The sequence below is a fragment of the Eurosta solidaginis genome, chromosome 1, assembly GCF_040869045.1.
Source record: "Eurosta solidaginis isolate ZX-2024a chromosome 1, ASM4086904v1, whole genome shotgun sequence".
Classification (NCBI taxonomy): Eukaryota; Metazoa; Arthropoda; class Insecta; order Diptera; family Tephritidae; genus Eurosta; species Eurosta solidaginis.
This window is the reverse complement of record NC_090319.1, coordinates 86,039,755-86,065,640: the sequence shown is the minus strand read 5'-3', so window position 1 is coordinate 86,065,640 and position 25,886 is coordinate 86,039,755. Positions and strand designations below refer to the sequence as shown.

Here is a 25,886-nt window from a genome sequence, read left to right as displayed (position 1 = left end):
GTCGACATCAGACTATATCCACGTCTAATTTCAAACCCCCAATCCCGCAATCGATGATGATGGAATAAGTGTCCACCCACCCGATTATGGCGAAGTCAGAATAGGAATAACCAGATTGAAAAACAACAAGGCCGCGGGTGCTGATAGATTGCCTGGGGAGCTATTCTAATACGGCGGCGATGAGTTGGTGAGGCGCATGCATCAGCTTCTTCGCAAAATATGGTCGGACGAGGGCATGCCCGATGATTGGAATCTAAGTGTTCTTTGCAAATCCACAAGAAAGGGGATACTGCAAACTGCGCCAACTATCGCGGAATCAGCCTTATTAATATCGCACCGTGAATCGGCTGATTGGACCCTATCAGTGCGGCTTCAGACCTGGTAAATCTACCATCGACCAGATTTTCACAATGCGCCAAATCTTGGAAAAACCGCGAAAAAAGAATCGACACACATCACCTCTTCGTCGATTTTAAAGCCGCCTTCGAGAGCACGAAGCTGTCTATATGCCGCTATGGTTTAATGATCGGGCTAGTACCTTTATGGTGCTTTGTTACCGGAACATACCGGAGCTGTATCCGATAAAGGACCATCAACATCGATAACACTCCCCAAAACCTTCGGAGAGTGTCTTTATCGTTAATACAACAGCATCAACAACAATGACAATATGATGACCAATGGATAGTCGAAAGCGCCAATTAAGAAAAATAGAATGAGTCATATTTTGGATCGGGTCCGCCAGCTCTAGTGGAATATAGAGTATTATTATTCAGAAAGTTGCTATTTTACTTTCGTTGTTGTTGATGGTCGTGTTGTTAACATGGTAAAATGTGATTGTGGGGGCCGAGTGTAGTTCGACTGCTTGGGCAAGCAAATTATTATCTCTGCAATAGAGCCTCTGCCGTCTTGCCTAAATCTTTTTATAAAGGGAAGATTTTCCCAGTGGTGCAATTTCTGTGGCTGCTCAGTAGACGCGAATGACAAATTCATATGCGAATAGTATCATTTCTCTAAATATGAACACATTTCCTATACACATTTCAATAGCAACAACATCAACAATGACTACAAATTAAAGCTACGCTTTTTGATTGTTGATTGTTATACTCAGATGAGCAGAGCTCACAGAGTATATTAATTTTGTTCGCATAATCGAGATAGATATAGACTTCTATATATCAAAATGATCTGGGCGAAAACAGAAATTCATTTAGTCATGTTCGTCCGTCCGTCCGTCTGTCCGTCCGTCTGTCCGTAAACACGATAACTTGAGTAAATTTTGAGTATCTTAATGAAATTTGGTATGTAAGTTCCTGGGCACTCATCTCAGATCGCTATTGAACGAAATGAACGAAATCGGACTATAACAACGCCCACTTTTTCGATATCGAAAATTTCGAAAAACCGAAAAAGTGCGATAATTCATTACCGAAGACGGATAATGCGATGAAACTTGGTAGGTGTGTTGACCTTATGACGCAGAATAGAAAATGAGTAAAATTTTGGAAATGAGCGTGGCATCGCCCACTTTTAGAAGAAGGTAATTTAAAAGTTTTGCAAGCTGTAATTTCGCAGCTGAGTATGTAATGTTCGGTTACACCCGAACTTAGCCTTCCTTACTTGTTTTTGTTTTATCGACAGCTGTTTACGTGTGTAATTTGATTTTTTATGGTCTTTTATGCGCATCCGTAACACAAAAAATTCTTTAAAATTATAAAGTCTGTTTCTCAAAGATGCAAAAAAAGATATTTAATTGCTGATACCATTTTAATTAATATCAAGTTAAAATATTTTTTTATTTTTGCTTACAGTTTGATACGAGTTTCGTATAACACATCACGCGCACAAGGAAATAAACGTCGTCACCGTGGCTAAGGAAAATCGAAAAACATATACCTCAACGACCTCTGCCATTACAAGTAAGGCCCGCAAAATGGCATCTACCGGCGATATTTGGTTGCAATGGTTCTCCTGTTGTTTCCATCAACCGCAATCACCATCACGACGACGCCATCAACGCCTGCGTATCGATCGTTCAATGATCGGTAATCCAACGAATTTTGTACATACTGGACATATCGGTTCGGCCGATGTAGAACTATCCACGAATCATTTAAATGCGTTACAAACGCAAATGCAGAGCAAAGGTGGCTATGAAATGAACTCAATACGGTTGCAGGTAAGTGAAAAATTAAGCAAAAATGTGAGTTTTTTTCTCTTCTTTTGACTATAGGCCAATGAGATTTAGTCACCTTTGTGTTTAAATGCGATGGTATAAGCAATTCCTGGCTATATCATGATTTTCTTTCAAAGAAAGAATTTGTACGACGTTTTTTGTCGGGGGGTCTTATATGGCATTCATATTGCGCCATTAACTCGAGTTTATGAACCACTTTAAAGCTTATCAGTGCTGTTAAACTCTAAAATGAGACCTACACACGCAATATGAATGCCATATTTTTCGAACAATAATAACATAATAATAAGAGTTTAATGTACCAGAATGTTCCGAACTTAATCGCCAATTAATGGTGACTTATCCATAACCAGATAAAACAGCTGATCGAACCTACCTTATGGAAATCAATGTAATCGATTAATGGTACCATACCACAACGCTAACGCCATAACCATACCATAGCCAACCAATTGGTTTTTGGTTTTGCGCCATATCCATAACCTAAAAATATTTGAGTTGAAGAATTTATTAACTTTTTGTTGATTTTGTTTATTGTTTTGGATACGTTTTGACTAAGATACTTATTTTTTGTGGTATATGTTTATAATTTTTTGCGTTTTCTTCATTTTTATGAAATTTTCACGATTTTTAGGTTAAGGCACCATTAATCGATCACATTGGAAATGGTTATGGATATGGGTATGGTTACGATTATGGCGCTAGGGTTAAGGAAGTTTAATTGGCCCTTTATATCCTGTAAAGAGCTGCAGATCAGATTTCCCTAAAAATAATTTTGTTGTTGTTATTGTAACGGCAAAAACTCCCTAAGGTTTAGGGCAGTGTTAGCAATGAGAATGCTTCTTCCGGTATCCTCCCGTACTATCACTCTTTCCATCTACTTATTTGACCCCTTAAATCTTCGTGGTTAACATTGCAGCCCAACACAAAAAGCAAAATGTAGAAATCTAAAGCCGTCATCCGGTGGGGGTTTCAGCTCCATAACACGCTCAATGCTCAAAGGAATACTCTGGCTCAGTAAATTACTGCTTTTTTTGTACATATGAAATGAAATTGGTACACGCCGCTCTTGTGTTTAATTTCAGACAAAAGGAGCTGTTATTGATGTATTAACGATAGACACTACACGAAGGCTTTGGGGGGTGTTATCGATGTTGAAGGTCCTTTGTCGGATATATGTAGATCCGATGCGTTTCGGAAAGAAAGCACCATTAAGGTACTAGCCCGACCATCTAGGGGAACGATTAATATGACCACATTAAACATTCTACGCCTTCCCGCCCTCGCCACCCCCTATTTCCATGAGGAACTTGGGGTCGCCAGAGCCTCGCCTGCTAAATATGGGTATGATACACTCATATTTGTAACAGGATTCTCCTCGCGAAGGTGAGGTTGACAATTTGGTTGAGGAAACTTTGAAGCTATAAAGCTTTGTATTGTGCTTATCAACCTCTTGAATCCCCACAAACGGAGCTAATTATGTTTAACGCTATACTTTGGGAAGCAGCCACTCATTTACATTCAGTACTGTATAAGGCCGACTTTAGCCTAACTATAAAAATTTACTGCCATATGATAAGAAGTGTTATCCTTGGACTGCGTTATACATAATTTAGCCCTAAATTTTGTATTTCAATCAGCGAAACAGCAACATCTATTTAATACTTTAAATTGATTGACAAAAAGGTAGTAAGTCCATAATAAACCTTAGTAACAAATCAGATTGAACAAAAATATCTGGATCTATCTGGCTCAAATCGAAGTTGTTGCGTTTAATGGCGTAGATCTATTTCAATTGAGTTATGTCTTTGATACAAATCGCTGTTAAGTGATTAAAGGGCCTGGAAAACTTGCCATATGCATATAAAGCAGCTGATCTAAAGGGCCAATTATTGGTGACTTATCCATAACCAGATAATTAATGGTGCCATACCATAACGCTAAAGCACCCCAGCGGGTTAGGGGGCCAGAATATTCCCGCGGTAGGTATGCCTGTCGTAAGAGGCGACTAAAATACCAGATTCAAGGGGCTGTGTAGCGCAACCCTTCAGGTTGCCAGCGCAATATATAGCTTCTCCAAACCCAATTGTCAACCTCACCTATCCGCGGCGAATCCTGTTTAACTAACAGACGAGGCTCTGGCGACCCCAAGCTCCTCATGGAACTTGGGGGTGGGGAGGGAGGGGATGGCCTGAAGGGTTAATGTGGCCACATAAATCGTTCCCGAGATGGTCGGGCTAGCACCTTAATGGTGCTGTGGTACCGGAGCGTACCGGATCTGTATCCGGCAAAGGACCATTACATCGATAACACTCCCCAAAGCCTTCGGGGAGCAACCTTATCGCTACAACAAAAAGAACAACATAACGCTAAAGCCAACCAATCGGTTTTTAGTTTTTCGCAATATCCATAACCTAAAAATATAATGAGTTGGTGAATTTATTAACTTTTTGTATATTTTATTTATTGTTTGCATACGTTTTGACTAAGAGACTTATTTTTTGTGGAATATGTTTGTAATTTTTTGCGTTTCTCTCATTTTTATGAAAATGTCAGCTGTTTAAGGTTATAGCACCATTAATCGATCTTAATGTAGATGCTAATGGATATGGTTATTACTATGGCGTTAGGATTAAGGAATCTGGCCCTAAAAGCCATGGAAAAATTGACATATAAAACAGCTGATTCAACCAGCCTTATGGAAAGTAATGTAGTTTGTCAATGGCGACATACCATAACGCTCTAGCCATAGGTTAAGGCATCAATAACCGATGCCAATAGATATGGTTAAGTAAAAATATGATTATAACTAAGGCATTACGACTATGTCAACTTTGCCAGGGTCTTAACGTTGTGCGTTCTTATCACGGCTAGATATAAAAATTGCACAACCCCACAAAAAAAGAAAGTGGGATGTTCAGATGTTCAACGGAATAGACAGGTCAATTCTTTTGGATTTTGGGTCGCTAACCACGAATACGGGGTCAGAATTCACAAGTAAGCTCTTTTTTTCATTTCTAACCTCAAAAAACGTCAGCTATCTTCTGAATTTTGGCCACGGATTCGTGTTCAACGACCCAAAAATCATGAAAATTAAAGCTAAAAAGCATGTCATTGCTATATTCGAATAATAAATATAAAAACTCAACAGAAACTTTTCATCTGATTTGTTTAATAAAAATTGCGAAAGTAACTGATAAAAATTTAATTTTGATGATTTACTCTTTCATTTAGGCCTGCTGATGCTAACAAACACTGCCGAAAATGTTCTGATAAAATTTGCAGCACATCATCCTTAGCTGGGTTTTTTAACATCACTGAAACGAGCAAGTTCTATATTTATGAGAGTATATAGAAAATATATACAGACTAATATGATATAAGCCCAATCAGCGCAGTGCAATCAAATAAATCTCGCATAAGCATACATACTTAATTTTTATACATAAATTTAGTTTTAAAAACACGCACGCAGCGATTTATGTTGTTCGACTAACTATTTTGTATGTATTTAGAATTTAAGATTTTCGAAATAGAAAATACGATTGTAATGAATATTTTAAATTCTCGAATACAAAAATTTTAATTTTGTATGTATAAATTCGGATTGTATGTAGTATATATGTATTTGCACAAAATGAATTGAAATTAAATCTTTTAAGAGTGGAATAAGTGATGAAGGAAGCGAATTTACTAAATCAAAAAGGGTTTCTGGGTTATGTACATACAAGTTAACAATTTTAAATAATTTAACCAAGTGCTGAATTCTTTTCACCAAAAAAATGCTAGAAAAGATCGAATTATAGCAACTTAACGAAACTTAATCTTACTTATAAGGCATTTATATTGATCAATTTTTTGTTGATTCTGAAAATTTCAAATGATGTAAAAAAAGTATGCAAATTAAATAAACTTTTTTTCATGCAACTCCCGGGTCAGTTGTCTTTTTGAAATCAATTTTGTAATCAACTTCTCATGCAACTGCAATCGATTCCAAACGCTTTGCGTCGTCACCTTACAAGTGTTTGTTTCAAGGCTAGTGCTATTTTGATACGAGCAACTAAGAGTGCATACTCGATTACTTTGCTCAAGCACCTTCTACTAATACCTCCCTAGGTATCGAGTAAGTGGCTCATTTCAAATATCGCTGATTTTATAACTTTTTTTTTTTGATAGTTCTCATCAAATTTAGATTCAGTATTTTTGACATATTTTAAATAAACACAGGCACAGCAAAAAAAGTAGTCTAAAACCAAGTTTATATATAACGAGTTTATATTCAGTTTCGTACTTAAATCGTAATCGGTAATTATCAACAAATTCTCGAGAAAGCCTATAATTTTTCCTAGATGAGGTTGCTGGGTTTTTTCTAGTAAAAAGAACGAAATAAAATAGAAACGTAAAAAAACCATGAATAAGATGGTCAGGTCAGGTATCACCCCAGCGTAGGGCAATTTTTACCAAAAAACACTGCTTGTGTGCAGAGGAACTACGAAGAACATTCTGCTCCTGAAATCTGGTTTTATGTGCCCTGCCGGTTCAAATGGTCCTTGTCAAGTTCACTTAAGGTAATGATTAAATGCCGAGATCCAGACGCTTTTGTCCGGAAGTTGCCCAATACGATCGGTGGTGAGATAGAAAATTGTCAAAGCACTATTTATTGATCGGAGAGTAATTGAGCTCAAAATTTTATCAGAAGTATTGCACTCGATGACTGTGAGTTCACCGTCACGTCCTTAAACGGAATTTATGACAACTCGTAGGCTCTTGCTAGAATAAGATACCTCCACATCCAAATTATATTTTTCAACTTAGACACTTAATAAACAATTTAATATATGTACTACTCCATAAGGGCGTTTCGCCATACTTCGTCGTCGATGAGATGTAATCAGTGGTACAGTTAGCGCGTTGCATCTCTGTATATCAGAACAGAATTCTCATTGTAAGATAAAAAATTAACTAGTTAAGGATATCTTGACGCAATTTTGAGCTTTATTTCTGGATTATTGCAGAACCTGTTTTTAAATTATTTGCGGAATCATTGCTGAATAATTTGGTGTGTTCGAGCCGCCGAATAACAACAGTATTTTTAGCAATACTACAATACTATATTTTAGTGCTACTTAATTGATGGAAACGTAATGCAATAGCGCAGTGGAATTTTTTATGTTCCGTTTGATTGGCTAGTGATGATCAACAGATTGTCAATATTTGATTCACCTTGTAAAAGAACGTGTTGCTCTATCATAAAAAGTAATACTGCACCTTCAACTGCAGCTCGAACACACCCATTGTAAAACGAGTTTGTTATCGCGTAAGAGTATTTTCGAGATGAACTCTGTGATCTTTACGTGATGACATCGTGATCAACTCGTGACTTTTTCAAAACAACATCGGCATCATTTCGAGACTAATTTCAGAATAATTTATCGTTAAGTACTTCATAACTTGAGAATTTTGTTTGGACCATAGCAGTATTGGTATAAATTCGAGATTACTCATAGATTTTTTGTGGATTGTTTGCGGCACCACTTTAGAATAATTTCGGGACCGGTTTTATGCCCCCATCCTATACAATATCAATAAACCCACTTGATAATTTTAGAACTATGTTTGCTATCAATTTGAAATGATATTGGTACTATTTTCAGGATGATTTTGGATATTGTTAGACTTTTGTGGAACCATTTCAGAATCAATATAATTTTGCTATTACTTCAGAGCAATATTTTGGAGTACATGCGAAATTATTTGTAAATAACTTCGGAATTTATATTTGATTTTTAGGATAAATTTGGGATATTTTTGAGATGATCTCGGTAATTGTATCGGAGCGATAGCGGACAGTGTTAACAATACTATCAGAGTAGTTTTAAGATATTGTTTGATTAGCTCTTGAAAGTTTTGGTTTTATTTGTTAAATATATTTGATAATTTCTTGATTATGTACATTAGTAAAATGTTCTTGATCAAATGCAAAACCATTTGTGGATAATTTTCAGAATAATGTTAGACCCGTATTGGATATTGTTTCGAAAAGATATTGTGACCAAAATAGTTTAATAATTTTGGAATCTTGTTATGTTATTATTTTTTAAAATATTCTTTGGATTGTGTTACATAACCGATTTGTAAATCGAAAGCTGTCAAATCGGATAAATTTTTTATTTTTTTTTTTCAAATCCGGCAGCAATTTCTTTCGAACCGAGTTACACAATAAAGCCACAGTTCATCTATCAATCATAGCAGATTTTTTTGTGGAATCAATTTAGAATCATATTGTATTATTTCTTAACTATACCAAAGTTACATTTTCAACCAATTCAGGTTTTAAGCAGTGAGTACTTTGAAGCAGTTTCGATAAAAGCTTTTTGCACAAAATAAATTAGAAAGTGTTTAACTTAAGGACCACCTGGAGAACATTTTTATTTAAAAATTTGCCTAACCTTTATGAGTTTAACACCTCGTGGGAAGCTTACTCTGAGTTATAAAAAGGAGTGGCATGATTTTGAAATTGCAAAAGCTACCAAAAAGCTTCGCTTCTTCATATACTCTAATATTCAGTGCTGCCAAGTTTAATCTTATATATGCAAATGGTTACAAAATGCATAAGTTTATAAAGTGACAACTTTTAAGTAACGTTAATTTGCTATAATTGGGCCTTAATAATGAACAATGCGGTGTGTTAAAGAAAAAATTAAAAATAAAACTTTTTTGTGATTCTTGAAGTATGTAAGAAATTATTATGTACGGAGGATGTGCCTTTAATTTATTAATGAACTATATTTTATATTACCATTTTTTCATTTTTCTTTTTAAGTAGAAATTGTATTATGTACATAATTTCTCTCGAATTCATTTTTTATTTTATAGTATATTTCGATTGTGCTATAAATTCTCAAAGAATTTAGGGAACAAAAAAATTGAACAGTCAAAGTTTTTTTTAGCATTTTAACACAATTTTGTCTGTGTATTTCATGAAGGATTTCTGTATAAAACGCATTTTATTACTTTACAAAGCGAACGCATTTTTATAAATATAACAATTTTTTGCGACCATTCGATTATTCGAATTTTTGAAATTTTTTAATCGACAGGCCAAATATATAAATAAAAGTTGGGGCTAATTTTATTTGCCTTCAACAATTACACCAATACAATAAATAAGAAAACACAGATGTACAATTAAAAAAAAAATTGGACAAAAAAATATTTAACAAAAGCAATTAAATAGCCACAAAGAATTAACTGTAGAATTGTTGAATTTTTAACATGCATTTAAAAACGCACAATCATACTTAATACAGATTAAAAAAAAATAAAGCTATAACGAAATCCGATAAAAAAAATAACTATGCATTCTGATATGCGCTAAAATGCGTTAATATGTAAGCGTGGTATCCACATGAAAAGAAAACGCTCAAGAAAAATTTCCTTTTTCTCTCTGTACACTATGAAGCGGCGTCAATTCCCTGCAAGTCAGACTCAACAATGCATTAGAAGGAAATTTGTTAAAATTAACATATGTTAATTGAAAATGCATTTTAGTTAGAGTGAATACACTAAACAAACGAAAAAACCACTTGTGCTCAAATAGAATTGCAAATTCCATTCGAAAAACTCTCTAAATACAGTCATAGCTACAAATACCTGATATTTAACCAACTGTGTTCTTGCAGGGTCGTTACTCAAGAAATTACGCAACGCACATATATAGCTGCAGGCATTGGTGCTTTATCGGTAACCTTATAACAGCTGATTCGACCAACCTTATGGGAATCAATGCAGTTGATTATTGGTGCCGCTAAGGTTGTAACCGTATCGTAGCCAACCAATTGGTTTTTGGTTTACCGTCGTAACGATAAACAGCTGATTACGATAGGGATACAGCGATACGACATATAGCACCAATAACTCCCACTTATTTCTTGGCAAAACTTACGAAAATGGTAGCAGAAAGCGTATGACTTTATTGAGAGGTAGATAATAGCTTCGTTCGCGTATTCCAGTTTTCTGTTGATTTTGCAAATTTTGCAGAATTTTCTGTTCGCGTACCTGGCTCTCCAACAAAAAATGAAGAAAAAAGTTTATAATCAGCTGTTCCATACTGCCACCTTGTATCGTTCCACCATGGGACCAACCGAGTGCCTTAATTTGACGTTCTTAACGTTAATAAACGAAACGAAACGACTTTGTTTCGTTTATTAACCATGGTTCAATTATGTACAGGTTGGCTCATCTCATCAGCTGATTTTATTTATATCATTGCATGGTCGAAGGGATTGTCAAAAGGAGATGGCAAACTCAAAATGAAACCAACACATTGGCAACATTTTACTTACACATACAAAAACTGCTAAGTTTTATGTTTCCATTCAATACCATTCGCACCAACACCAATACACAGATTTTGACAATTTGAACAGACATATTTTGTTGCTTTACAGATGAGCCAACCTGTATATAGTTGAACCATGTTTATTAACGTTGATTATCGTAACGAAATGATATCGTTTCGTTGGTTAAGCATGCCTGATATATATATTATTATGAGCTAATACATATTACCATTTTAGCAATAGTAAATTAATAAAATACATATTTAATAACTTAACTGTAAGATTTATTTTCCTTTGTAAGAAAAAAAAAATTGTGTTATTAAAAACCTGAATTGTAAAAAAAAAAAAATCCTAACACGCAATATTTTAGCAACACTAAGTATAGTTGGGTACAAAAATCAAATCTTAAACAAGTGTCCAAAATGGAATCAAAATCGTTGTTCAAGGTCTGCACATTAAGACCTATAGAGCAGAGCTGTAAAAAGATTGAATCAATTGAGTGTGCATTCTCTCAGCATTCTTTTAAAAATTTGTGATTTTTTGGTTGCATATTATAAATCTCCATTCCTGATTGGCTTAAAATGCTTTAACTCAAAGCTAAAGTGTGTGTGTTATTGAATGGTAAAATATAATTCAATATAGAGTGTGAATGGAAGAACCATTCCCAATCTTTAATGAATGTAAACTTGAAATGAATGCACACTTTTTATTCCATTCAGTACTAAATACTTTTTCCCCAAGGTTATTTTTTGTATACTTTCATTGCCATCAGATATGTTAAATCAATTTAGGAGTTGGGTGCAAAAAAAGGTAAAATTGGTCAATAGCAAAAATAGCCCCTTCTAATTATTCAAGTAGTTTAATATTTAAGAATTCATGAGCTTAACGTCGGCTTATAATTATTGAATATGAATTATTATGTTTGTTTAAGAGCAACTGAAAGAAAGAAGCATTTACTGGTATATTGCGACGGTACCATTTCGAAAACAAACAAACAAGTAGTTAATTATAAACCAGGAAAGTCTTAAATCATTTTCATGGTGTAGACATACAAGAAATAGTACTTCATAGCAGATTTTGTATACTTCGTAATTGGGTTGATTTTTTTAATTAATCGTGTGAGATCAAAAAAAGTTAGGCTCTTGTGAGTTGATTGGTTTCTTTTTGGGTAAATATCGCGTATAACTCGCTTACATAAAACCATAGGGCTCTTGATTATATAAAGTATTCAAAAGGCATGAAGATATAGTCGAATTTGGCTGAAACTTCGCAAAGACAATATATTGCTTTCTTGCTATATGTCAAAATGTTACTACTTATTTTGCTATTGTTGTAAAATGGATTTTGTAAATGAAAACATTGTGCATTGACCAAATAGAGTAAATTGTGGATATTTTTTGTCGATAATGTAACAAAAACAGATACTTGAGCTTAAGTCATTTAAATACATCAAAGTGCAGGTCCATCGGCGATTTCGTTGGAGCTTCATAATTTCGATAAACATATGTTGTTGTTGTTGTTGTTGTTGTTGTTGTTGTTGTTGTTGTTGTAGCGATAAGGTTGCTCCCCGAAGGCTTTGGGGAGTGTTATCGATGTGATGGTCCTTTTCCGGATACAGATCCGGTACGCTCCGGTACCATAGCACCATTAAGGTGCTAGCCCGACCATCTCGGGAACGATTTATGTGGCCACATTAAACCTTCATGCCATTCCCTCCCTCCCCACCCCCAAGTTCCATGAGGAGCTTGGGGTCCCCAGAGCCTCGTCTGTTAGTGAAACAGGATTCGCCGCGGATAGGTGAGGTTGACAATTTGGTTTGGAGAAGATATATATTGCGCTGGCAACCTGAAGGGTTGCGATACACAGCCCCTTCAATCTGGTATTTTAGTCGCCTCTTACGACAGGCATACCTACCGCGGGTATATTCTGATCCCCTAAACATATGTCTATTTCCATGGCATAGTCCTACGGTGATTCAGGCTTTTTCCATTCACCTGATTCACCTTTCCCATTTTCATTCATCTGTGCTACAAAAAAAAAATGTTCCATTGGGAGAAACTCTTATTGACTGGCTCCATCGGACTACGGTTTTTTTACATCTGATATTTTAACAGTGTTTGACGGAATATAAATATAGGACCCGAGTGGTTGAGAATAGTCTCTCTGCCTATTTGCACGGCATTGGTAAAAGATTGAAATTGTTTTGGTTGTATTCTATCTTACTTGAGCAGATTTTTATTCAAAGTTAATTTCCTTGCTATCAAAAAGCTACAACTACCTATAGAGCCTACTTTAAATAGCTGTAATTTTTTTTCTTAGAAAATAGGATATTACTACTGCAATTAACTCACAAACCAGTATAGATACAGTATTTAACCATATACCTCTAGGAAGAATATATGGAGGAACTTAAGAGCTTTTATAATGTATTGGCTTTTTCTTCAATTGTTTAATCACCAATTGAGGCAAGGCGAATTTATACCAGGTGGTGGCAAAGCGAATTCAATCAATTCGCCGTTCAGAAGAATGTCAAGTCAAAAGAAAATTTTCATAGATTTCGATTAACTGACATTTTGTTGTACAAGGCTTTGTATGGAAAATTATCAAGAAGAAGCAATCAGCTGTTGGGATAACACCACCTCTACTGAATTCGCCTTGAATTGAGGACGTGCAAATGTAGGCTAGTACTTTTTAATGCAAGCCTTTTATATGGTACATTGGCAACACTCATTTAGAACGATGACAATTTTCGGAACAGAGATGTTGAAATATTTGTAATTTGCTTTTTTTATTATTAAATTTTTAGGAAAATTTCAATATGAATACTTTTCCAGTTAACTTCTTCGTACCTTATTGTCATTGAAATATGGAAAAAACTGGTCATCACGGACAATAATTAAATTTTTGTGGTAATATTTTGAAGTGGCTTTAATTAAATGCAACCATGTGATATTTGAGCGGGTTTTGTGCATGTACGACATACAACAAAAACAACAACAACTAGAAAAGTGTGTGCACACTCAGCAAAGGCTGCATTCATTTGAATGCTTATTCTGTGTTGAAAAATGTTTGTGTTTCATTCAATTACTTCATTCTTTCTTCGAATGAGTTAAGAAGTGCATTCTTTTTTTTTCCACTACTGAATGAAGAATGGGTTGACTTTTAAGCCACATTCCTTAGCAAAGAATGAATGAATGAAGAGAAAGCATTCTTAAATCAATGATTTAAAATATCAAATGATTGCACAGTTTTACAGCTCTGCTATAGAGGATAGCTTAAAGTCTTCTTCAAAAAGTTTGCGCACTTAAGGCGGTATCCACATCATAAAAAACGCTCAACAAAAATTTTGTAAATATTTTATGTGTGAAAAATAGTTGCAGCCAAATAATATTGACATTTCCTTCATCTCTCTGGTATCAGCGGCATCATTTCCCACCAAGAAACGAAAGTCAGATTGAGCAATGCATTAGAAAAAAAAATTTAATTAACATTTTCGAATTGAAAATGAAACTAGACAAGAGAAAAAGAACACTTGTGCTCAAGTAAAATTGCAAATTTCATTCAAAAAACTTATAAATGCAGTCATTGTTAACCGTGGTATTTAACCGACTGTGTTCTTACAGGGTCGTTGCTCAAGAAGTAATGAGACGCACATATATTTCTTGACGAAACCAAGGCTCCCCTGCAAACGTTTGTTAAATAATCTTTGGAATAAAGCCGAAGTAATTGGTGCCGTATGTCGTATCGCTGTATCCGTATCCCTAACGTAATCAGCTGTTTATCGTTACGACGGTAAACCAAAACCCAATTGGTTGGCTACGATACGGTTACGACCTTAGCGGCACCAATAATCGATTGCATTGATTCTCATAAGGTTGGTCGAATCAGCTGTTATAAGGTTACCGATACGGTTACCCCCTACAAAAAATTTGGTCACAAAACTTACCCACGCCCATGCAAATGTGACTATGAATATAACCTGCGGCTGTAAAATGACTAGTCAAATGACGTGGATTGACGAGAGCGTTTTTGCAGGGCGATAAAGCACCAATGCCTCCAGCTTAAGGTAGCAGAAAGCATATGAGTTCGTCAGGGGTGGTTACTCGTTGACCAACGAAATTTTTCTTGTGCGTTTTTTTTATGGAATTATTCTGTTCTTGCGCTTCACATAATGAGACAGTACTAGAACATCTAAGAAAACAACTTACAACCAAATTTTTATATATTTTTGTTCCATATTTTATTTAATTCATTCTAAAATTTGTGAAATTAAATTTTCCGTTACGTATGAAACACGATATCCCAAACAACTTAATAAAGTATTTACAAAGTTAGTTATCTACATTAAATTAATTTAAACGTTTGGTTAAAAGAAAAATTTATTAAACAAATTAATTATAAATAAAAAATTGCTACAAATAAATGTTTTCATGCATTTAAAGTAATGAGGGCAATCCCCGCTTAATTCATACAAATAAAAAAAATGTTGTTAACAACCTCCAAGAATATAATTTTGAGGCATATTTCTTCAAATTAGTCCCACTGAGTGCTATTCCATCGTCAAATTTTATGTATTTGAAACATATATATAATACTTCTATGTCAATACCTTCCTATCTTCCTAATGTGCAAATTTTCTGTCAATCCTTATTTGCTGAAACTGTGCAAATGTATGTTCTGCGCATGCGCGGGCTTTGTTAGCGTTAGTGAATTGTAGTAGCGTGTGTAAAAAAAGTATTAAAGGGGTAACAATGGGTCACTATCCCCTTTACCCAACTTATGCATACTAATTGTTATAAAATCTCAGTTTAGTCGATTAAACAATGAAAAGGCCAACAAATACAATACAAGGCTTGATGTATTTATTATTTAAACATGGGCGGCAGCCATACAAAGTACATTATTTACATAAATAGTAAAAAAAAGAAGGCGAAGAATTTATATTTTTAAAATGAAAGAAATTCAAATATACATGTATAAAAATATACTTATACATACATCCCAACAAGCATTTTTTTTTAAAGTTTTGAGTTTTTTAATGATTTAAATTTTTGATGAAGTAAACAAAATATGAGTCCAGTACTCTCTGGCTGCTATTGGTGTTGAAATAATATCAATTTTTTTATTTTTTTCTAACATACTCTTTTTCGTCCGTGCTTTTTTTCGTTTCAAAAAACAAACGAATATCCAAATAAAAACTTATTACTTCCTTACACAGCTGTGTCCGGTGATTATTAAATATGTCATTGCTAAATAAATTTTCGATGGCTATGTGATCGTCCATGATACTGTAACGAATTTACTGCAAATCCTCTTATTTGCCCTTCTACTAAGTTCGAATCACTAAATTGTTCAATAAATAACTCCAATTTGTAATAATGCAAAATGACCTTTATTAAAGTACTTCACAATAACACTCAAACTGTGCAACGAATAGCTTGCTTAATAACCAAACTGATTGATAGCTCAAATGCAACTCTACTATTCAAAATAATACTGATCTTGCTCGCTAGATAGCGTCTTAGTCGAAACTGCTTGACAACTCAAATCAAACTGAATTCCAGCGCCTCTACAATTGCCGCCTTTTATACTCTTGGATTTCAACGTTCGCATCTTCTAGGCGCTTCCAGAATCTACTAGTCCAGCAGCTCTCAAACTTCTCAGCTGTAACTACAATTGCACAATGTTATAGTTTTTCTCATTACATACTTTCAGGAGTATCTCAGATATATGCATGTGTTTGTGCATTGACTCTCCGCTGTTCGTATACGTATATGGTACATATATGTAGACGCAATTATTGTTTCGTTTATGTAGATACATAATGATTGGTCTATGGATGTGAATTCACGTCACTGCTTAGCATCGGCTTAGAGACGATAGCATCGCTCAGTACTGCTAACATTCGTTACACTGCCCTCCACCTAAGTCTGATCGTCCCGATCAGACAAATCTCCCGATCTAAACGTCGCTTGCATCTCCAAATGTACCACTCTTCTACTCCGTGGTTTCTCAATGCTTTGTATGCGGTAGATGGTATCACTGATCTTCTTCACAACCTTGTACGGGCCTTCCCAACTGCACCGAAATTTGGCTGGAACACCTTTCCGCCGATGAGGGTTGTTTAACAGTACTAAATCTCCCGCCAAGAAACCTTCCGAATTAAAGTTCTTGTCATGCCAGTGTTTCATCTTACTACCCATTACCCTGGGCCGTTCCTTCATACTCTGTTGTTTGGCCAATGAACTACGTCGCAGAGCTTGCGCTGGACGGATTTGCTTTGCATAATCAGTATCTTTCCGAAGCTTCACAACAGTAGTGTGCCTTGGCTTGAAACCACCCTTGCATTCTTTCTGCGAAATCCTTTCTTTCGTTTTAGTACGTCCGTTAGGGCTTTTCAATGCCAGTGTTTCTCTCACAGGTACCTTCGGTTTTGATTTGTGTGGCCCATTTGTTCCATCAACCTTTACCTTTGAATTTCGTGGCCTTTGTCGAGTCTTCTCCACCAGTACCCGACTACTGCTGAACCCTTTTTCCAAACTAAAGTTAAGTGGTATGTCCTGGTTCTTATAGCGCATAATTTTTCTCCGCATATCGATCCTGATGTCATGGTCAACCAAGAAGTCCACTCCCAATATGACGATCTCCGCCACAACGAATTTGTGTAAAACCATGACCTTCCCAATTAGGACTTCACATATCACTTCTCCCTGGACTTGGTTATACTCGCCTGTGACCGTACGCAACCTTGCTCCAGGTAATGACTTTACTCTCTTGTAGACCAAATCAGATCGAATCAAGGAATGAGATGTGCCCGTATCTACAGTCAGTACATGTTCTTTGCCATCCACATTCCCTCGACGGTAAGACTGCTCGATTTTCTACCAATATGCAACACAGATATCACAGGGAATTCAATAGCTGGATCTAGCTCTCGATCTCTACCTCTTACTCGCTCTTGCTCATCTCTTGCACTAGGATCAAGATCGCAATGACGGGCAATGTGACCGGACTTCCCGCATTTGAAACATTTGATAACTTTTTCACTCCGCTTTTGCGATCCTTTCAGCGCCTCCAATATTGCGTCTACCCACTCTGGCCTTTCTACCTCCACACGGCGTGCTTTGTAAACTGGCTCACACAGAAGCAATGCTGTTTCTTGAGTCAGTGCATGGGATACCGTTTCTGCAAATGTAGGTTTTGCTACGTCCCGTATGCCATTTATAAAACTCTGGATTTTTACCCTCTCGGTGTACTCCACGGGTGCGTCCGCATTTGCCAAATGTGCCATTTTTTCAACATCCGAGGCAAACTCCTGCAAAGTCTCATTCGCTCTTTGGTGACGGTTTTGCAACTCAATTTGGAATATCTGTTTTCTATGCTCGCTTCCATAACGTCTCTCGAGAGCGCTTGTTTCGTAGTTGTTCCGCTCTCCCTCGGGAATAGTCTGTAGGATTTCAGCAGCAGATCCTTTCAATGCCACGAATAGTGCAGCAACTTTATCTTCAGCATTCCAGTTGTTCACTGCTGCGGTATTTTCAAACTGAATCATAAACGCCTGGAAAGGAACAGAACCGTCAAAGGGTGGTGTTTTTACCTTTGGATTGCTTGCTGAAACAGCTGGGCGATTTAGTTGTAACTGCTCCATACGACCTTTTAAATCATCTACTTCTGCCTGAAATTGAGCCAATTTTGCATCCTGCGCTTCCAGTTTTGATGATATCTGTTCCAAAATTTCTGCCGACATTTCAGATATACGTGCCTCTTGCGCTTCCAATTGAGATGCCATATATGTCTTTTGGTCTTCCAGTTGAGATGACACTTGCGACGTCATTTCTGAAATACGTGCCTCCTGTGATTCCAGTTGGGATGCCATATATGTCTTCTGCTCTTCCAGTTGGGATGCCATATATGTCTTCTGTTCTTCGAGCTGTGTTTCCATATTGGATGTTATTCGTGTCTCTTGGGATTCCATCTGTGATTACATATGGGTTTCTGTTATTCCAATTGTGATTCTAGTTGGGATGATATTTGCGACGACATTGATCTTACTGTCGATGTTTGAGCAGCTATTGCAGCCAATATCATGTTCAAGTCTGTGCTCGTAACTGTCTGCGATGTTTCGTTTTTCTCTTCAATTTTTGTTGTTGTCTCGTTCCCATCAGGATAAAAGACATACTCGTCCACATCAATTCCTTCTGCTTCCATTGCCTCTCGTAGCCATGCCTGAAGTTCGAGTTTAACGCCGCTTGTATTCAATCCACGGCTCTACAACTCCTTCTTCAGTTGCTGGATCTTCAATTCACTGAACTTTGCCATGTCCTTGTTGTCCTCTGGAATTTATTCAACAATTCCTCTTCTGACACCAATTGTAACGAATTTACTGCAAATTCTCTTATTTGCCCTTCTGCTAAGTTCGAATGACTAAATTGTTGAATAAATAACTCCAATTTGTAATAATGCAAAATGGCCTTTATTAAAGTACTTCACAATAACACTCAAACTGTGCAACGAATAGCTTGCTTAATAACCAAACTGATTGATAGCTCAAATGAAACTCTACTATTCAAAATAATACTGCTCTTGCTCGGTAGATAGCGTCTTAGTCGAAACTGCTTGACAACTCAAATCAAACTGAATTCCAGCGCCTCTACAGATAGATAATGATTGGTCTATGGATGTGAATTCACGTCACTGCTTAGCATCGGCTTAGAGACGATAGCATCGCTCAGTGCTGCTAACATTCGTTACAATACTATTGGAGATTGCATCACTTGTATTTTGAAAAAACTTAATTTTGCATTTCCAATTGGGCATGCCTTTAGAACTTGTCTTAAAACTTTCTCTGACACTATACAAATATTACATACGTCCACAGATAGTGCGACAAATGGACCTTTATTTTTGTGCGCTGAAAGTAAAAGCATTTCTTCACCTATCAATTGCCCTTGATATGTGGAACATTTTATTTTCTTTTGTACCTTCATTTTCGTTTTTTTAAAGAAATAGCCTAATGTAACATTTTGATAGAAGCAAGACGGCTTGTTGAAATATACATATATTTAAGCGCCTCTTTTACAAAAATTTAACAACAGCCTTGAGATGTTTGCCGTCTTTCAGTGAGTTTTACAGCTCCGGCTCACGCTCAATTCTCACGGGAATGCTCTGGATCATTGAGAGACTTGAGAAGCAGATATCGTGAAATTTTCGCACACGTGAAATGTGATAGGCAGATGCCGCCGCTGTTTTTCATTTAACTCATACGGCGAAAGGCTAAGCAGCGACATCTATTTTTGAAAAAGTAGGTATATTAAAGTCCGCGTTGCCAACCTAAAAAGAATTAATTAACAAATTATCTGGCTCACAAATTGAACCAGACTTCTATCTGGATTTATCTGGCTCAAATCGTTGTTGTTGCATTTACATGCAAAATTATTTATCTCGCTCAGGATTTTGCCACCGGATGATAGCTTTTGTCTCCTTCTCTCGTTGTATATCTGTACTGTAATGTTTGACAGGCTGCACAGTTCAGTAGTAGTGATATAGAAGTATTACATATATGATTTGAAAGCAAACCACCACACACACGATCGCTGTGTTCCCATCTGCTTTGTTTACGAGTTATGTAAACGTAGAAATTTAATCAGATAACCAGGCAAGTGTGAATACCCCCAATGAACTTATGACTGAATGAAATTTTTGAATTATCAACTATTTTAGCATGCCTTGAACCGATATATTTTTCACATTATATATTACACATTTGTAGTCGAAATTATGTAAAATAAAGAAATAATATACCCATTTGCATAAAAATACGAAAATTTTTAACGAATGCTGAAAATAAAAATAATGAGCCAGAGTTTTTAAAATTGTGTGTTTTCCTCTTTGGTAGTGTTGAATTTTTTTTTGCTGATGTGTCGAACATTTCGCTCCGCTTTTAGCCCCTAAAGAAGCTTCCTTTGTGATCAATCACTTAACCCTTTCGCGAAATTGATGCCATATGGCAAAAGTCAACTTTGAGGCGCTGTGGAACCAAAACCGACTCAAATATTAAATATTTTTATTGAAAATTCATTTTATTAAACCCTTTAGGAGTATTCAGTTTTCTTAGTTTTACTTTTTTGAGCAGTTTAGAGCAAAACAAATTTTTTTTGGTGATGCCCACCACATCACTAAAATCTTTCGTGGAAACATCCTTGTAGAAATTCCCAGTTTTTTCCAAACGTCAAATATTTTCCGACGCAATTAAACGCAATAATATAACTAAAGAAATGTGGAAACTTTTTGCATAATTAATATTTTTTTAAAAAAAATTCTGTAGCCTTGTAAAATTTTTCAAACTTTACTTGATGCCATATGGCATCAATTTCGTTTAGAGGTACACAAAAATGTAACATTGGCATGGACAAGAATGGCGCATTTAGTTCGGCAGAAACATTTGTCGTTATAAGTTGAACTGTTGATGGTAAAGATTACTTTTGCGAAAATGGCAAGAAAAATTAAAGATTCCGAAATAGAAAAAAATCTAAATAACTTTGATAAGTCTGATATCTCTGATTTAGAAGATACGGATGAACCTCATTTGTTATTAGATTTGTTTGATGCTCTTGAAGGAAATCAAAGCTTCGTAGAAGAGTTTTCTCGACCAGGGCCTTACGAAATAAGTGTCGGAAATCTTGAAGAAGATAATCTGGCAGCTTGTACAGCAAGTGTAGATTATCACGATTATGATGGGCCTTTTAAAAAAATTGATGTGTTCCGTTGGAAAAAAGAGACATGGCATGTTCCAGATGTAAGTTTTACGGAATATATTCCAAAAAAAAATGCCTAAAACACCTGTAGAATATTTTTTGGAGTATTTCACAGAGGACTTCGTCCTGAGCGGCGGCGGCGACACTCATTTAAGACTAGCTAGGCCATTTATTTTTCATGTCGAAAATTGGTCCGATATTGTCGAAAGGGGTATCACTGCCAGTTATAAGAATCCAATTGCAAAATTTAACTCTTTTCAACCGTTCAAAAGTTATTTAAAACAAGTAAGGAAGGCTAAGTTCGGGTGTAAGCGAACAATACATACTCAGCTAAGAGCTTAGCTGCGTTGGTTTCGTAGGGTTTCGTATATGGTTTATAAGTGGTTTTTAAATCAATATCACATACATTTCCCAAACGTAGACAAATTGTAGACCAAAAGTGACGTTTTTTGGAACGATTTTCCTTCATCCTTTGTCAAATAAGGCAAAATCACCATGTAGGAAAATTGTTGTAAAGGAACGATACTCTATTTCAGTTTTAGATACTCATGCACTTTGTACCATTTATTACAACCCTGTAATGTAGATATATACTCATATATTCTAAGAACAAATGTCAAAATGAATTACTTCCTTTTTCTCTTACTTGCAATAAATACTTTAACACAACAGGTTATGGGCCTTATGCCACGTGATTAATTAATACGAGCAAAAAGTTTTTCGCGATAAAATGTTGTCTTCTTCGACTTTACCTGCGTCATTTCACTTGGAAAGGCTACGTGGCAGGGAGAATTTCGATGTATGGAAGCGACAAGCAAAATCCTGCCTCGTAATTAAAGGAGTTTGGAAAGTGGTCGAACAAGGTATTGCAAGCGATAAAGACGTCGACTTGAACGAACGTGCTTTAGCTGAGATCACGCTCATGGTTGATCCTAGCAATTTTGAACACATTGCGAGTGCCAAAACAGCTAAGGAAGCGTGGACCGCACTTATGAACGCGTATGAAGATACTGGACTAACCAGAAAAGTAGAGCTGCTAAAACAGTTGGTTAACATTAGGCTCGAAAGTCATGATTCCATGCAGGAATATATAAACGACATCGTCATGATTGCACTGAAGGTAAGAAATGCAGGGTTAAATATCGACGACGAATTAGCTGCTTCATTAATGTTAGCTGGATTGCCTAACGACTTCAGGCCATTGGTAATGGCAGTCGAAAACTCTAAAGAAAAACTAACCATAGATATGGTAAAGAATTTACTTCTTCAAGACGCAAAATTTGATAGTGTTGATAGAGAAAAAGCTCTATATTCAAAGCATAAAAAAAGCTTTGCCAAATTTCAATGTCACAGTTGCAAAGCCACTGGACACTACTCTAGAAATTGTCCCAACAAAACTAAGAAGAAGAATAACACAGAAAATTGCAGAAAACCAAACGAAAGAGGAGATGTTTTGTTTGCAATGAAGGCGAGCAGTCAAATAAATAACAACTACATTGACAATAAATCGCGCGCAAAGCATACAGAAAAAGTGAATATCAAAAACAACATTTGTGAAGGTTGGTATATTGACAGTGGTGCAAGCAATCATATGACCAACAACTACTCACTATTAAACAAAATACATGATGTTAAAGGCAAAACAATTGTCGTTGCGAATAATAATGAACTTTCTGTTGAGTGTGCGGGGGAAGTGAGTTTGTCTCTCTGTAAAGAAAAGGAAATCACAAAAGCAATTGTCAAAAACGTGGAATACGTTCCAAATTTGTGTGCAAATCTATTGTCGGTTCGTCAAATGACAAAGAATGGCAATAAAGTGTTATTTGAAGGCGAAACATGCAAAATTTATAATAAAAGCAATAAAGTTATGGCAACCGCCTCGATTCACAATAATTTGTATCGACTAAACTGTGTAGAAAACGATAAGGAAAATAAAGTGTTCCTTGCAAAAAGTAATCCAAAACTATGGCACCGCCGAATGGGTAATATCTCTTTGGATAAAGTGCAAAAGTCTAGTGTTGGTATTAATTTTAATAAACCTAATGCTGAACCGTGTACTGTGTGCATAAAAGGGAAACAGACACGAAAGCCTAATAAAAACATAGGAACACGATCCAATGATTTTCTGGAAGTAGTGCACTCAGATGTGCTGGGACCTTTGCATATAAGATCCTTCTCTGGTGCTCGTTTTTTAGTTTGCTTTGTAGACGATTACTCTCGAAAGGTTTTCGCTTATCCCATGAAACACAAATCTGATGTATTTGAAAAGTTTAAATGTTTTAAAGCCATGGCAGAAAATCAGTGCTCAAAAAATATAAAAGTTCTGCGTACAGACAATGGCAAAGAATACGTAAATGAGAATTTTAAAAAACTTTTGAGGCAGAGCGGAATTATTCACCAAACTAGCTTTCCGTATGCTCCAGAGCAAAATGGTGTGGCGGAAAGAATGAACCGCACGTTAGTAGAGCGGATTCGCTGCATGCTGATCGATAGTGGTTTGGATGAACGTTTTTGGGCGGAAGCCGCTGTAACCGCTGCCTATTGATCTTGTACCGTGTAGAGGCGATAATCGTAGCCCTAATGAGATCTGGTCCGGAAGAAAGCCAGTACTAAAGCACTTACGAGTCTTTGGATCTACCGCTATGGTTCATATTCCAAAGGAGAAACGGCACAAACTAAGCCAAAAATCGATAGAATGTATCATGGTAGGTTATAGCTCTGAAAGCAAGGCATACAGGTTGTTCAACCCAACCAATAAAAAAATTGTCATTAGCAGAGATGTTGTGTTTTTAGAAACACAAAATAAACACAACGTCAATGACAAATATCTATTGGATCTTAGCCATGTAAACGATGTCAATTCAGGAGAGGATGAAAGTGGTGGTGAATTGACAACAGTTGATGAAAGTGGTGGTGAGTTGACACTAGTTGATGGTGATACGGATTCTGATGACGATTATCATGACTCTATTGATATCGCAAGCCACGATGAAGAAAAAGAGCAAAACGTTGATCAAGTTCGTCATTCCGAAAGGATTGCAAAGAAGGAAGCAGTGTCGCATAACTTATGCGCTTTCGCATCAAACGATCCGGAAACATTTAAAGAAGCACTATCTTCTACCAACTCAAATGAGTGGCAAGATGCAATGCAAATTGAAATAAATTCGTTGTTGGCAAACAATACATGGACGCTCGTCGATCTGCCACCCGATAAAAAGGCAATTCAATCCATGTGGGTATATAAAACAAAGAATGATGCTCCATTATGCAGAAAAGCCAGACTGGTAGCAAAAGGCTGCGCGCAAAAAGAAGGCATCAACTATTTTGAAACATTCGCTCCTGTGGTGAGATACGAGTCCATACGGTTCTTAATAGCATTGGCAGTCAAATACGATATGGTTATACATCAGATGGACGCAGTTTCCGCCTACCTGAATGGAACATTAAAAGAAGAGGTGTTCATGCAACAGCCCCAGGGTTTCAATGATGGGTCAGGTAAGGTGTGTAAATTATTAAAATCAATTTATGGTCTCAAACAATCGGGACGTGTCTGGAATGACACTCTCAATCAAGAGTTATTGAATATGGGACTCACTAGAAGCGATGTTGACCAATGTATATATTTTAATATATCTGATGGTAATATGTTATTTATTGCAATTTACGTTGATGACGTATTAATTATGTCAAATGCACCAGACAAGCTGCAATCTATCAAAGAAAATCTTTCAAAGAAATTTAAAATGAAGGATTTGGGTATAGCAACAAATATATTGGGTATTAGAATAAGCCGTGGTGAAAATTTCGTAAAAATTGATCAGGCACAGTATATATTAGATATATTGGAGCGCTTTGGCATGCGCGACTGTAACCCAGCTTCAACACCAATAGATTGCAACCAAAAACTATCGTATAATATGTCGCCATCGAACGACAAAGCTAAACAAGACATGTCAAAAGTTCCGTACATGCAGGCAGTGGGCTGTTTACTTTTTGCGGCTCAAATCACTAGACCGGATATTTGTTACGCTGTCAATGTCCTAAGCAGGTATACTACAAATCCAGGAAGGGCTCATTGGGAAGCTGCCAAGCGTGTCATGCGGTATCTGAAAGGCACAATCGAAAAGGGTTTAGTGTACACAAAGTGTGACGATAACATAACAGGGTACTGTGATGCGGACTGGGCTGGGGCACTGACGACCGGCGTTCTACCACCGGTTATACATTTATTTTTCAATCAGCTGCTATATCGTGGAATACCAAGAGGCAAAAGACAATCGCGCTATCAAGTACAGAAGCGGAATTCATGTCTATAGTAGCAGCCATCCAAGAGTCGATTTGGCTTAAGCGCCTAGAAGCCGAGTTAACCCCAATACATGAGAATTCAATGATTTTGTTTTGCGATAACAAAAGTGCCATCCAAGTTGCATCAAATCACTCGTATTCGCCCCGAACTAAACACGTAGACATAAAATCTAAATTCGTTCGTCACTCAATCGAACTTAAGCAAATTCAACTAAAATATTTGTCAACAAAAGAGATGGTCGCAGACATCTTAACAAAGGGCGTTCCTTCTACGAAGCTGGAGCA

The 25,886-nt window shown here is 36.3% G+C and overlaps 1 protein-coding gene across 1 annotated transcript in view; it reads left to right on the top strand.

The window, feature by feature from the left end:
- Spec2 (CDC42 small effector protein Spec2) overlaps positions 1 to 15,541 on the top strand; it is a 68,638-nt gene extending 53,097 nt beyond the window's left edge. Inside the window, exons 2-3 of the mRNA XM_067758984.1 lie at positions 1,815 to 2,182; positions 5,435 to 15,541. Coding sequence (XP_067615085.1) covers positions 1,937 to 2,182; positions 5,435 to 5,443 — 255 coding nt within the window. The 5' untranslated portion in view covers positions 1,815 to 1,936 and the 3' untranslated portion in view covers positions 5,444 to 15,541. The remainder of the gene's footprint in view (positions 1 to 1,814; positions 2,183 to 5,434) is intronic.
- The last annotated feature ends 10,345 nt before the right edge of the window (positions 15,542 to 25,886 follow it).